At 35.3% G+C, this 14,663-nt stretch overlaps 1 protein-coding gene across 1 annotated transcript in view; it reads right to left on the minus strand.

Annotated features, from left to right (window-relative positions):
- Positions 1-1,265: 1,265 nt before the first annotated feature.
- NDUFV2 (NADH:ubiquinone oxidoreductase core subunit V2) overlaps positions 1,266-14,663 on the minus strand; it is a 30,861-nt gene continuing 17,463 nt past the window's right edge. Inside the window, exons 5-8 of the mRNA XM_015061607.3 lie at positions 11,712-11,880; positions 9,593-9,702; positions 5,791-5,867; positions 1,266-1,421 (exon numbers count right to left, since the gene is read on the minus strand). Coding sequence (XP_014917093.1) covers positions 1,328-1,421; positions 5,791-5,867; positions 9,593-9,702; positions 11,712-11,880 — 450 coding nt within the window. The 3' untranslated portion in view covers positions 1,266-1,327. The remainder of the gene's footprint in view (positions 1,422-5,790; positions 5,868-9,592; positions 9,703-11,711; positions 11,881-14,663) is intronic.

Consider the following 14,663-nt stretch of genomic DNA (forward strand, 5'->3'; position numbering starts at 1 on the left):
GATCGTGACCTGGCTGAAGTCGGACGCTTAACCGACTGCACCACCCAGGCGCCCCAGGCAGGTGTTTTTAAAAGCTAATCAGGAAACTATCATTTAAACCGGTATTCTTATATTGAAATTGATACAATTTTTAAGAGAAATAGGCAAAAAGATTACGCAAGACTCAAAATCCTAATATATACTGATACAATACAATGTAACTGATGATGTAAGAACTACAGAATATGTTTTGATAATGGTATAATATTATGTAATTATAATGACTGAAAGTTAATTTTCTAGTTCTAAAATATTATATAAAAATTGATAATCAGTGCATATCCTTAATATGTCTTTGTTTTTTCACCCAGTATCTGAAGCTTCCCCACTCCTAACTTTTTTCCAAGTAAAAACAAAACAAAACAAAAAATGTCAACATAGAAGGCATTTTTACAAAAGTCAGTAGAAAATCAAGAGGATAGAAGAGAGGTATTTTCATTGTGTTACCTTTCTATGCCATTTGTGTAACTACTGTTATTGTTTACCCTCTCAGGTAAAAATAAAAACAAATTTTTAAAGATCTTCTTGAAAATAATGATATTTTTAAGCATCATAATTACTATTAGTGACTGATTAATCTGTCATAAGAGCAGCCAAACAATGACTTTGAGAAATTCTGAAACAAGCTATAAACATTTTTTTTCAACTTGCAACTAATGTACAATAGCTAGTTTCTTGAACTGGATATAATAATACACAAAAGGTTTTATCCTTTGTTCTACGTTGAAATATGCATTCAACCAGAGTCTATTTTGTTTATTGACTGCTCTTTCCAACTCAGACTGTATGTGCAGTATACAATAATATCAAAGTATTTTCTACCTTCCTTTTATAAAAATGATAAACAGTACTTCTAGAGACAACTACTTTATCCTCCTTACACCTACAGTCTGCTTGAGGTGTCACTTACCAGTTGGAAATACAGTAAAAACTGTATGCTGTAAATATAAAAATGTTTTCTGTAGAACAACCATTTTAAAACTTGGCTATAGCTAAAGATGGAAAAGCAAAATATATGTGAAATTCACAATAACCGAATATTATTGATAAAAGTGACCTGGCATTTGAAAATGGAAATACTGGAATGACTGTTAACTAGATTATGAGATACTGTCTTCAGAGTTAGCCATAGATAGCAAAAGACTTTAAAATGGTACTATTAACATGACACTCATAGCAGCTAGTTGCTAGGTATACACCATGAAATGAACAAATAATATAAAAAGTTTATGTAGATAGAAGATTCATGTTTTATTCCTCCTGGAACATATTTACAGTTGAATATAAATTAAAGTCCTGCTTGCACACCAAAGCCAGGTCCTTTGGGTGGTTCAGTCAAAGAGGTAAGACCTCCAGCTGGCTCACAAGAGAAGCGTCCACTCCTGAAAAGAAAAGTAACATTAAGTTGACTATTAATAACTACCATTTATAAATCTTAACTTAAGAAAATAACTGTTACCTTACAAAGCCCAGTTAGGTAACTTTTTCACCCAAGAATTAGCATGGATTATTTAATTCAAACATTTCAACTGCTGCAAGATTTTCTAAACTTAAGTATGAAAATGGACATATCCAAAACTCACCATAAATATGAAAGATATAAAAGTAACACGTTACTAGTAGTTCCCATTTATTGAAGAGCATACATATATTATTAGCTCATTTAATCTTTAGAACAATGCCATGAGTCAAATGATACTGGCCTTATTTTACAGATATAGGAACCAAGGCTTAGAGGAGATCAGCATCTGCCCAAGGATCAGAGCTAAGAACTGCAACATAACAAACCCAGAGGACATTTTATTCTTTTTATATTTGAATTTTATTTAAACTGAATTTTATTTTAAATTGAGATCTACCATAGTGAACAGAAGGGAAAACAAATTTATACATATGTTTGGAAGTCAACAGAGGAATTGGAAGGAAATGGGAATCTGAAGATTTAGGAGGGTATCCTTTAGGGGCAGTGAAAACAAAGTATATTTCTATTCATGTTTTTAAAAGCTCTATCAAAAACAGGTTCCAGACTAGGGTGGCTACCACAGCCACAAAGAAAACAAGAACAGGTCCTTAATGCAGCACAGAGGTAGAAGAACCTGTCTTTTTTTCACCCCCACACATACTTTCCCAAGTAATCACTCAACTCTGCCCCTGTCTGACCTCCATTGCTAGAGCCCAGCTCAGCACCTCCTCCTACTTCACCCTTCCTATTCCCTAGCTTTGTCAATTTACCTTGTTCCTGCCATATATTTTAGCTAAAGAACTGTTCAATTTATATCTTTTTACTCCTTGCTTTGCCCTTTAAATTCTGTCATCAATCTTACAAGGGTCTTTTTACAGCCACAGGAAATTATTTTTTGTTCAGGGGACAGGACAATGATTCCACGTTAATAATGTTATGATCTTTTAAGATATTACATTCCACAGTGCAAGTAACTAAGTAGTATATTGTAATGAAGAGTGCCTACAAAGTCAGAAATTAAGTATTATTTGCATTACAAGTTCACTGTGAAAATGAGATAAAAAAACAGTCACTATTGGATCGTGTGAGTGGCTCAGTCAGTTAAGTGTTCAATTCTTGATTTAGGCTCAGGTCATAATCTCACAGTTCATGAGATCGGGCCCCATGTTGTTCTCTCTGCTGACAGTGCACAGAACCAGCTTGGGATTCTCTCTCTCCCTCTCCCTCTGCCCTTTCCCCACTCGTGCCTCTCTCTCAAAATAAATAAATAAACATAAAAACAAAACGTCACTGTGAACTGACAGAACCTAAAACTAATGTAGGGTAAGTGGCAAAATGAGATCAAACTTTAATAAAAAACAGTATGTGGCTTTGTAAATTTTTTACGTTAACTAGTAACACAGGTATACCTGCTGCTCTTTAACTGCCAATGAAATAATTATTCTGGAAAACTTTCTTCCCTTTACTAAGTCCCCTCTTATGGTTTAAGCTCATCTACCTTCTTTACCAACACAAAGGACCAATTAGGAAGATTATAAAAACTGAGGTTTTTGAGAACAATAAATGAGAGAATTAATCATGCACACTGTCTGAACTCTTCAAGAAATTATGGATTTTTATATAAGAAAGTAATTTCAAGAGTAATCTGGTCCATTTTCCTGGTTGTTCCGTAAATTATAGTCCTATGACATACTTAAGGGGGAGAAAAGGTTTCAATGGTCTGTTATACCTGCCAACTTTCTCCTTCCCTCACCCTTCACAAAATGCACAAAAAATACGCTATAAAGGCTGTTACAACCTCTGGTAAAGCCCACAAATTGTCTTTAATCTACTAATCTCATCTCTCCCCTCATTTTATCTGTAAATATGCCTCAGAACACCAGACAGGCAGCAATCTAGCCCTTCCATTCACGATTTACACTTAAGATATCTTTAGGGCTTTCACTTCATAAAAAACATCTGCTTTATGCATTATACTTAAAATGCCATCTATTAATTACTTTGTTCTCATTACAACTTAAAAGGTAAATCTGGTTTTTCAGCCATCCCAACACGATTTGTAATTCATCATTTTAAACTCATTTATCTTCTAGAAAACTTGACCTTTCTGTACACTGTTTATGGCTTAAAAGTACTTTTTAGGGGCTCCTGGATGGCTCAGCTGCTTTAGTGTCCGACTTCACCTCAAGTTGTGGGTTTGAGCCCCACATCAGGCTCTCTGCTGTCAGCCTGGGACCTGCTTTGGATCCTCTGTCTCCCTTTCTCTCTGCCCCTCCCCCGCTTGTGCTCTCTCTCTCAAAAATAAACATTTTTTTTTAAAAAGGTACTTTTTAAAGAAAAGGTACTTAATGAAAGTTTAATGCTTATCTTTTTAATAATGCTGAGATATATCCACCAATGCCCACTACTTTTGGTATAAAACAACAAAAATGGGGGCGCCTGGGTGGCTCAGTCAGTTAAGCGTCCAACTTCAGCTCAGGTCATGATCTCACAGTCCGTGAGTTTGGGCCCCAAGTCAGGCTCTGTGCTGACAGCTCAGAACCTGGAGCCTGCTTCGGATTCTGTGTCTCCCTCTCTCTCTGCCCCTCCCCACTCATGCTCTGTCTCTTTCTGTCTCAAAAATAAATAAAAACATTAAAAAAAATTTTTTTTAAAACAACAAAAATGACTTTACATTCTAGACTTATCCGTCAGCAATGACCTATGCTTTTTTATATATGCATTGTAGCCTACCTATATATTTTTACATCTCATAATATCTGCATCCCATAGAATTCTGCAAATTTTAAGATATCTTTAGAAAACTATGAAGAATTCAAATTGGACTTAAAATTAATTTTATTAAAATTTTTTTTAATGTTTATTTATTTTTGAGAGAGAGAGAGACACAGACAGACAGAGCTCAAGAGGGGAAGGGCCAGAGAAAGAGGGAGAAACAGAATCTGAAGTAGGCTCCAGGCTCCAAGCTGTCAGCACAGAGCCCGATCGATGCGGGGTTCGAACTCACAAACTGCGAGATCATAACCTGAGCTGAAGTCGGATGCTTAACTGACTGAGCCACCCAGGCGCCCTGGATTTAAAATTAATTTTAGCTAACCCATACCAAAAAACAACTTCTCTTAATTAGTAATTTTTTTCTATTTTTTAAAATTTTTTATTTATTTTTGATAGAGAGAGAAACAGAGTGCAAGTGGAGGAGGGGCGGGGGACACAGGATGTGGAGCAGGCTCGTCTCTTGAGCTGTCTGCACAGAGCCCCAACGCAGGGCTCGAACTCACAGACTGTGAAACCATGACCTGAACCGAAGTCAAATGCTTAATCAATTGAGCCACCTGGCACCCCATCTTAATTAGTAATTAATAATTGAGAGCAGGTTTAGAAGTTATTTTCAGTACTTAAAGAAAAATGAAAATAACAGAGTGCGTGGGTGGCATCCGACCTCATCTCAGGTCATGATCTCGCAGTTTGTGGGTGCAAGCCCCGCGTTGGGCTCTATGCTGACAGCTCAGAGCCTGGAGCCTGCTTCAGATCCTATGTCTCCCTCTCTCTCTGCCCCTCCCTGACTCTCACACTCTCTTTCTCTCAAAAATGAATAAACATTAAAAAAATTTTTAAGAAAAATGAAAATAACAATCTTAGCACAAAAATTTAACTTATGTCAAAATATTGTCTTACCATCAGTTTAATATTTCCTTTCTAGCGATCATTTACTAAAAATATAAAAAAGTAGTTCCAAACCACTTATAGACCTGAATCTTTTATTGATTTTGGCTAGGGCAGACCTGGTAATGGTACTCCAAAATCAGGTACTGTTGAACCAGTTTAATTGTTCTGGTTACTCAATGACTCACAATGAGCACCTGTTTTATGTATCTGAGCAGAGAGCTTTATTATAAAAATACTAATAAAAAAAGAACTAGCCAGCTTTGGTCAATTTAAAGAATAACTATATTTTGGTTATTACTATCACTGCAGTCTCTTTCATTATACTATATATGCAAGAAATTAACTTGAAGGAAAAGAAAAGTTTGTTTTCTGATACAATGGAATAGATTTCTATTTGTTAGTAAATTTTCCTTCTCTCTAAATATTCAAATAGATACCAGAGGATTATCTGATAGAGTTTTAGAGGGGGGTAAAAAAAAACAAAACTTGTTTTAGATGACAAGTTGGTTTTGATACTATCCAAAGCACCTGACAACTCCTATGAACACATGGAATAAAATTTTAAAATGAAGTTTACATTAGGTTAAGCCATTAAAATTTATTTTATAGAAATAAAAGCATACCTTGGCCCAGGTTTTGGAATTTTGCCAGCTTTGAGCTCATCAATAATTTCTTCAATATCCTTAGGTGTCAGATCCTCCTGAAAAAATAAATAAATAAAAGTCATATTAAAATTATTTCCTACTACTGAAATCTGTGTAAATTTTAAATAATAAAATAACGAATACAATTAAAACACATAGACACATATGCCCATGTGCCTAGCTATACCCTAGGTTTAACCAAAAGACGCTCAAAACAGAATGGGAAAGATTAAAGAGAAATGCCTAAACTATACTCCCATTCCCACCACCCCCCACCACCCCCCGGAAAACTGTTTAATTACTTAGGAAAATGTTTTATGACACTGTGCTGGAGAAATCATGATTCAGTACTGCATCTCTAGTGCCCAGCCACATCGAAGTTCTTTAATATTTGTTCAATGATTAAACTTTTATAAAAATAAAACACTGCTTTCAAATTGCTTAGGGTTCAACAAATGTTCAAAACTTCAAAGCCAGAAGGAATCTTTAACTCATCTAATGATTTTATGTCCCCCAACTATTTATTATGAAAATTTGAAAACTATACATGAATACCCATATTCTTACCACCTATATTCAACAATTTTTAATTTGTCATATTTGCATTTTAATGCACATAACCTGCCCCCCACCACCTGCTGTGGGTTGCACCATTTTGAGGTGTTTCGTTTTTTTTAAAGATGGCATTAAAAAAATTTTTTTTAATGTTTATTTTGAGAGAAAGAGAGCTTGCAAGTGTGAGCAAGTGGGGGGGAGAGGCAGAGAGAGAGAGAAAGAGAGAGAAAGAAAGAAGAGAGAAAGAGAGAGAGAGGGAAAAACAGAATCCCAAGCAGACTCCAGGCTCCAAGCTGTCAGCATAGAGCCTGAAGGGGGGCTCGAACCTACAAACTGTGAGATAATGACCTAAGCCAACACCAAGAGTCTGAGGCTTAACTGACTGAGCCACCCAGGCACCCTTGCGCTGCACCATTTTGAAAGCAATTGCACACATGATGGCATTTCACTCTTGATACTTCAGCAGACATCTAAGAATAAGAACATCTTCTAAATAACACAATGTCACCATACCTAACTGACAATAATTCTTTAATCAAATGTCAAGTCCATATTGAAAATCTACCCAACTATCCTCAAAATGAACTTCAGAGCTTTTTTTTTTTCCTAAGCAGGAGCCAATCAAAGTTTATGTAACTATTTCATTTTATCCACCAGTCAAATGAGTTCCAGAAAAGTAAACTGCCCTGGAGGCACCTGGCTGGCTCAGTTGGTAGAGCCTACAGTTATTTTTTTGTTTTATTTTGTTTATTTATTTTTGAGAGAAAGAGAGGGAGAGAGAGAATACCAAGCAGTCTCCATGCTATCAGCTTGAACCCACCAATGGTAAGATCATGACCTTAGCCAAAACCAAGAGTCAGACACTTAACCAACATAGCTACCCAAAGCATGCAGCTCTTGATCTCAGGGTCATGACTTCAAGCCCCACGTCAGGTATGCAGTCTACTTAAAATTAAAAAAAAAAAAAAAAAAAAAAAAAAAGAATTTATCTTGCCAAAGACCATACCACTACTAAGTGAAAGAATCTTTATCTTTTGGATAAACCCACAGGCTATTATATTTAAACTTAGAGTGCTTCACACAAAGCCTTGACTGATTCCTGCAAATCAAGATCCTCTTTATTTTAAGTAAATTACAGAAATGTGGGAGAAGGAAAAACTGTTGCCATATTTTTAAAGGACTTTAAGTTTTATTTATTTAAATAATCTGTCTCCACACCCCATGTGGGGCTCAAACTCACGACTTTGAGAGCCTGAGTCACACACTCTTCTGACTGAGCCAGCCAGGCACTCCAATGACTTTTTTTTTAAGTATAGGGGATAAAGAAGGTAAGAAATTTGAATCTCTGATCATTAAAATGAAGAAAATCACAATAGAGAATGAGACCACTCTAGAAATCTAAACAAATTTTATCTCCATTAAAAAATAAAATTGTAGATTTCTATTGCAGGGACTATAGCAGATTAGCTATCCTGAATGACCCACCCCCTCAACTGTAACAACTAAAAATGCTAGATAAAATTAAAAAAACAAAAAATTGTAAATGTCATCAATATGCTGACAAGAAAGAAATACCCAGAGCCAAAAACTCAGTGAAAACCCAGGCAGCCAAGTGGAACACCAAGCAAACTGGGCTTCAGGGTTTCATAGTCCAGAGGGGCAAGAGACAAAGCCCCAAGCCACAAGAGACATGTCAACCACACAAAGTTAAGACCCTAAAAAGCTATTCCCTCAAGGGTAAACTAGAAATTAAACTGTCTCTCAAGAAGAACTCCTAGTCTAGAACCTTACACTTTGGGTAATAGTGGAGGGTATACAGAGGAGCTTTCTTTTGCAATAGTAGAATTTCTAGGAGCAAGAGAAAACCAAGGCAAATACCTTCTTGAAGAATCCATACTCACTCAGTGCAGGACTAAAAGAATTCCCATTAACAAGTTTCTAAGAAGTAGGAACTAACAAAATATTATGTATGAAAACCATTAAATATAATTAGATAGCAAGCAATCTTTTAAAAAGGTAACTAGAAAATTCCACATGGAGATTAATACTGTACTTCTAAAAGACACAGGCCAAAGAAGAAATCAGAACATATATTTTAAAATATTTAGAACTAAATAATAAAAATATTACTTATCAAAACTTGTGAGATCCAGCAGTACTTAGAGGTCTGATACCATTTCTGTAAAATTTTTAAAAAGCAATATAGTATTGGGCCGCCTGGGTGGCTCAGTCGGTTAAGTGTCCAACTTCGGCTCAGGTCATGATCTCACAGTTTGTAAGCTTGAGCCCCACGCTGGGCTTTGTGCTGACAGCTCAGAGCCTGGAGCCTGCTTCGGATTCTGTGTCTCCCTCTCTCTCTGCCCCTCACCTGCTTGCTCGCTCACTCTTTCTCTTTCAAAAATAAATAAAACATTTTTAAAAATTAAAAAAAAAATAAGCAATATAGTATTATACATTAGTATGGCTTGATACATTACTCAAACAGTTTAAAAACATGTACAGGAAAAATATACACAATTTATGATACTGGTTACCTCAGAATGAAAGGGAATATAGGATTTGGGGGGCTTAGGAGTGGCTTATCTGCATCTGGAACTTATTTCTACAAATAATAATGATGAGGATAAAAATAATAGTACCTAATATTAGAGTGGTAAAATATTATGTTATGTTTTGGTGGTTATTTTCTGTATTTCAATGTAAATTATTTTTCATAATTTATAATTTTTTAAAATTTGGCATTCTCTCCTAGAGTTAAATGCAAAAATGTTTAAAAATAATAATTTTTAAGAACCTTCTAGTAGACAACAATGTGGAAGTTAAAACTGACATATTTTGTGCAAAGTTTTTCTAGTCTTTGCTTTTTTTTTAAGATGTGTTTTTTTTCATGTTTATTTATTTTGAGAAAGAGAGAGTGTGTGAGCGGGTGAGGGGCAGAAAGAAAGGGAAAGAGAGAATCCCAAGCTCTGCCTGGTGTGAGACTCATTACCTGAGCCGAAATCGAGTTGGACGCTTAACTGACTGAGCCACCCAGGCGCCTCCTCTATTCTTTGCTTTTTAATAAACTTGGAAAAAAAGAAAAAAAAAACCCTTCTGGATAATTATGCCACCAGTTTCTTCTAAATGAATAATTCAGAAAATAATATCCACAGGATAGGAAATCAAATACTTAAAATTTAAAATATGGCATCATACAACGTTAATTTATATTAAATGGAATACTTACATAGTAGTTGTCATTTATTTGAACCATTGGTGCATTTACACAGGCCCCTAAACATTCCACCTCTATAAGAGTGAAAAGTTTATCAGGTGTCGTCTCCCCAACCTTTATTCCTAAAAATATAAATGATTGCTGTTAAGGACCAGGTTACCCTTTAATAGCAATATAGCTTAATAAAACAACAACAACAAATTACAGCGGCATACAAAAAGTATTTAAGAACATTAAGTTTCTTAAAACAACTCTATATAATTATACTAGAATATGCAAAGATTTCTTTTTTTTTTAATCTTTTTTATAATGTCTATTTTTGAGACAGACAGAGTATGACTGGGGGAAGTGAAGAAAGAGAGGGAGACATAGAATCTGAAGCAGGAAGCAGGCTACAGGCTTCCAGCAAGCTGTGACCACAGAGCCTGATACAAGAGGGCTCAAACTCATGAACCAGGAGATCATGACCTGAGCGGATACTGGATGCTTAATTGATGGGGCCACACAGGCGCCCCAGAACATTCAAGGATTTAAATGGACTTGTTCCTTTAAAAACAATCAAATTTCAGGGGACTCATCTCTACTGTCTGTTGTTATACAGCAGAGTATCAGAATATATTATTTTCATTTTGATTGTGATAATTAACCTACCAAAATCAGTCACACTGTCAGACTGGCAAAGACTCAGAAAATTGCTAATGTCAGAGACCATTAAAACTAAAAGGAGGGGCACCTGGGTGGCTCAGTTGGTTGAGCATCCGACTTCGGCTCAAGTCATGATCTCACAGTTCGTGAGTTCGAGCCCTGCGTCGGGCTTTGTGCTGACAGCTCAGAGCCTGGAGCCTGCTTCAGATTCTGTGTCTCCCTCTCTCTCTGCCCCTCCCCACTCATGTTCTGTCTCTCTCTGTCTCAAAACAAAAACAAAAACAAAAAAAACCTAAAAGGAAAACAGGTACTCTCATATCTTTAGGGAAGGCATTTTGGCAAAATATAGTAAAATCTGACCCAGCAATTCTACTTCTTGTAAACAACCTCAGTATATATAATAGGACAAGTATGCAAAGATATGTATGCATGAAAGTAATTGCAGAATAACTTAAAATAGAGAAATGAGGCAGACATACATATGTTATAGCCAAAATAAAGTACAAAAGACAAAGACATATTTATGTTTTTAATAATGAAAATAAGTAAAACAAAATCTAAAACTAATATACACAACTATTATCAGAACTTGTACATTAGAGGGGGCGCCTGGGTGGCTTGGTCGGTTAAGTGTCCGACTTCGGCTCAGGTCATGATCTCACGGTCCGTGAGTTCGAGCCCCGCGTCGGGCTCTGGGCTGACAGCTCAGAGCCTGGAGCCTGTTTCAGATTCTGTGTCTCCCTCTCTCTCTGCCCCTCCCCTGTCCATGCTCTGTCTCTCTCTCTGTCTCAAAAAAATAAATAAACGTTAAAAAAAAAAGAATTTGTACAGTAGAATTTGTACATTAGAGGGTGGGATTTTGAGCAGACTTCAGCTTTCTGTGTTACATACTTCAATACAACCCAACTAAAGTAACTGAACTGTTACTTTATATTCAGTAACAAGATAAAAGTATCCCTCCTTTTACTTCCTTTGATTTTCAGTTATTAATGCAGCAATGGCAGTTTTGTATGGAAAAATGCCCTTTTAATTTTGTAAATGCTATCATAATAATACTTCAAGTACTTCCAAGCAGAAAATACTTCAAATTTCCCTTCCCAAGACATTCTTACTATTTTCTTATCTTATTTGTTCCAAGACTCATTTGGAAGAATACAAGGACAATGCAGTCACTTTTTTATGTACCACATGCTATTATTACACAATGAGTGAAATTTAATTTTTAACAATGAAAACTTTAAACTCCCCACAAGCTTTTCCAACATGCTTAATGATTACAGGAAAAGAAGAAAACTCAACTTTGAGGCCGAGAACTAAGGAAAAATATAAAATAAGAATAAATAAAGGTGGGCAACCACAGTAAGACAAAAATTTACTGATGAAAAGTACACATCCAGTACGATGGCAAACACTGGAAAACTTAAGTAGAAATGGGTCAAATCTAGAAAGACAATTCTATTTTTCATTAAAGTTATGTGTCCCATACCAAGCTTTTTCTGGATGGCCTCCAGTATGCTGTCAGAGTTTCGAAGCATGCAAGGTGTAGTAGTGCAGACCTGAATGTGATACTTTCCAACTGGCTTTCGATTATACATCGTATAAAAAGTTGCTACTTCATATACTCTCATTGGAGGTACCTGTAAAACTTCCGCAACCTAAAATATTAGGAAATTTTAAGATGGTATAATTACAATGTTTATTAATTGAACCTTAGGTATGTTGTAAAGCACATAAAGTCAATATTGCTTCAATTTGCTAAAAACACGAAAGTTCTTCTGAGGCAGAAAATACACTTGTATTTGATATTTGTGAGGTGCAAGTCCCTCAGTTGTTGCAGCCTTTACACTTAAACCACACAAAGCCCAGAAGCTAATGGTTACAGCACCTCCTCCACTTACCCCATGCCCCATCTCTGCCAAAGGATCTTCTTTTCTCTAAATGTTTCTAAGTTTTTCACTATCAAGAATTTCTACTTTGATCATTTCAACCCTCATATTTTATAATTTTAAATTTCTAAATGTCAAAAAATTTGTTGGTCAAATCCCAATAAATTAATTATATTTTTTCAACCCTTCACCAATTTTTTCAAAAAGTCTTGATGTTACTGGTGATGTACAATGCATGCAAATGGTATGGCAACACAAAAAAGGGCAAGAATCAAAGCTCACCTATTAGCCTATCTTGATTTATATATCTACACGCTTATATACACACAAAGCTCACGTACATACACATACATTAAGTCTCCAGAAAATCTAAAACACAACTTCTACTTCTAATCAAGACACTCTTTACAAAAATCTTATGGACTAGTACTTCCCAACTCTTCACATCAAGGTATTTAGCAAATATGTATTGACACAGTGAGGTTCAGGACCAAGGGATTCATTGTCTAAGCACAACTCTCTTGGTCAGAGCAAGTCTGTTAATGAAAACAAGGTTGTTTTAGTTGTTTGCTAGGGATAGTCTACATACAGTCTGTCATGACTACCATCCTGGTTACAACTTTCCAGGTGATCTAATATCATTTAATCTATCAGGTCTTAAGATTTGCTATCTGGCATTCTTAAAAAAATTACACATATATCCATGTTTTGACATGAAAGAGGAGTTTGTTAAATAGCATTTCAGATGACAAATATGTTGAACTTTCTCATATTAGAAAATCTAAAGGATATGTATTCTCAAAAGACATATAATCATGGCTCACTAGTGAAAGATAAGTAGCTGTGCTAAATTTAATTTGGGGATACTAAACCAGGTATGTACCTCTGAAACTGGGAGCTCTCTCAAAACACACATGCTAGAGCCTGAAAATACACAGTGTTCCTGGAACCCTACCACTGATGCTAACTTGAAAGAGCTCCCCTGGGAAGACTGCTGTGCATCTCCCTACACTCTAGTGATGGTTAAAGAACTAACATGTGAGCTTCTGGATTTTGTTTTGGTTGTAAGATTGGGCTTTTTCTTTGGGGGCTAGGGGGTAAGAGAGTAAAGAAACAACAATATTAAAAGTCTCAAATGTAAAATGGAATTTGATTCTATCCTCTGTACACTTTCCTGCCTCTCACACATACACATTCAATTCTAAATAGAACAGGACAATATTTGTGAGATGTTCTCACATTAGTTCTCATTTATTTTACTCTGCTAAGCTTGCCATTCAGCAAGACTTCCAACACAACTCCTATTATTAAAAATGTGAATTTTGGGGGTGCCTGGAAGGCTCAGTTGGTAGAACATGCAAGTCTTGATCTCAGGGTGGTTAAGTTTGAGCCCCACAGTGATGTGGAGATTACTTGAAAAAACATAATCTTTAACAATGTGAATTTTTGCAAAAAAAAAAAAAAAGCATCATCTATGGTTAGAAACACACCTAAATTATTATTTAGAATGTTGGCTATAATACAAAACAGTGTTAAGTAATTTAAAAAATACCCAAAGAGGCATGTGATTTATTGGGGAAAAAACCCACCTGACTATATTTTACCAAGTACAGTACCAACCAAACTTGCTTTGTAACATTTTTCATAGTCAAATAAACCAAAAAAATATAAAACTAAAGGTCCATAACCATGTTAGAGTACTGTACAAAGCAAATAAGCAATATGAACTGAATCTAAAATTTGTATATGGGATTCCAACAAATCACTGAAGACATTCCTGTTCTCTAAGAAAGATGATAATGGTCTATTCTAATAGACCAAATAAAATTTAGAAGGTGAAAAGAGGAATGAAGTATAGCAGAATCTCTGCCAATACTCAGTCAAGCAGAAAATGCAATGAACTGGAAATGTTCAGTCCCAACTCTATCACTTAGGAATCATAACATAATAATTTAAAGAGATCTACCCTAGTTCAAAATCTTCACTGTACATAAGGAAGTCTACAGAAAAGTCAGATCTCTTAGCTCGAAGTCAAATATACTTTCCATTATATTACACTGGCTTATTATTTGTGAGATTCTCGTAAGAATCAAATAATATATGATTTTGTATGGTACCTCATAAACTATACACTGTAGCATAATACCACAAAAATTTAATTAATACAATGTAAGTGTAAAATGTGGATAACTGTTGAAACAACTCATCAGAAAAAAATTAATCTTAAAATATGTATGAACAGATTAACTTCCTTTAAATGGGTCACCCATAGCATTTTTGTAAGTTGCTGATTATTAAGCATAGGGTGCCATCAAGTGTCATAAATACGATGTCATAAACACTGATATAAATCTTTATTAAAGCCTACAGCCAAAGATAAAAACTAATAAAAAGATTCATATTAGGTATGAAAGATCAGATCTTTTTCTCTACAATTTTACTGTTTAATACATTAATTTTCAGAATACCTTGAGAGCAAATTATACACATGTGGGATCTTTTTATCTTTATTATGGTCATTTAAGAGAAAAAAGAGAAAGCTACTGTGACTA

The sequence above is a fragment of the Acinonyx jubatus genome, chromosome D3, assembly GCF_027475565.1.
Source record: "Acinonyx jubatus isolate Ajub_Pintada_27869175 chromosome D3, VMU_Ajub_asm_v1.0, whole genome shotgun sequence".
Taxonomy (NCBI): domain Eukaryota; kingdom Metazoa; phylum Chordata; class Mammalia; order Carnivora; family Felidae; genus Acinonyx; species Acinonyx jubatus.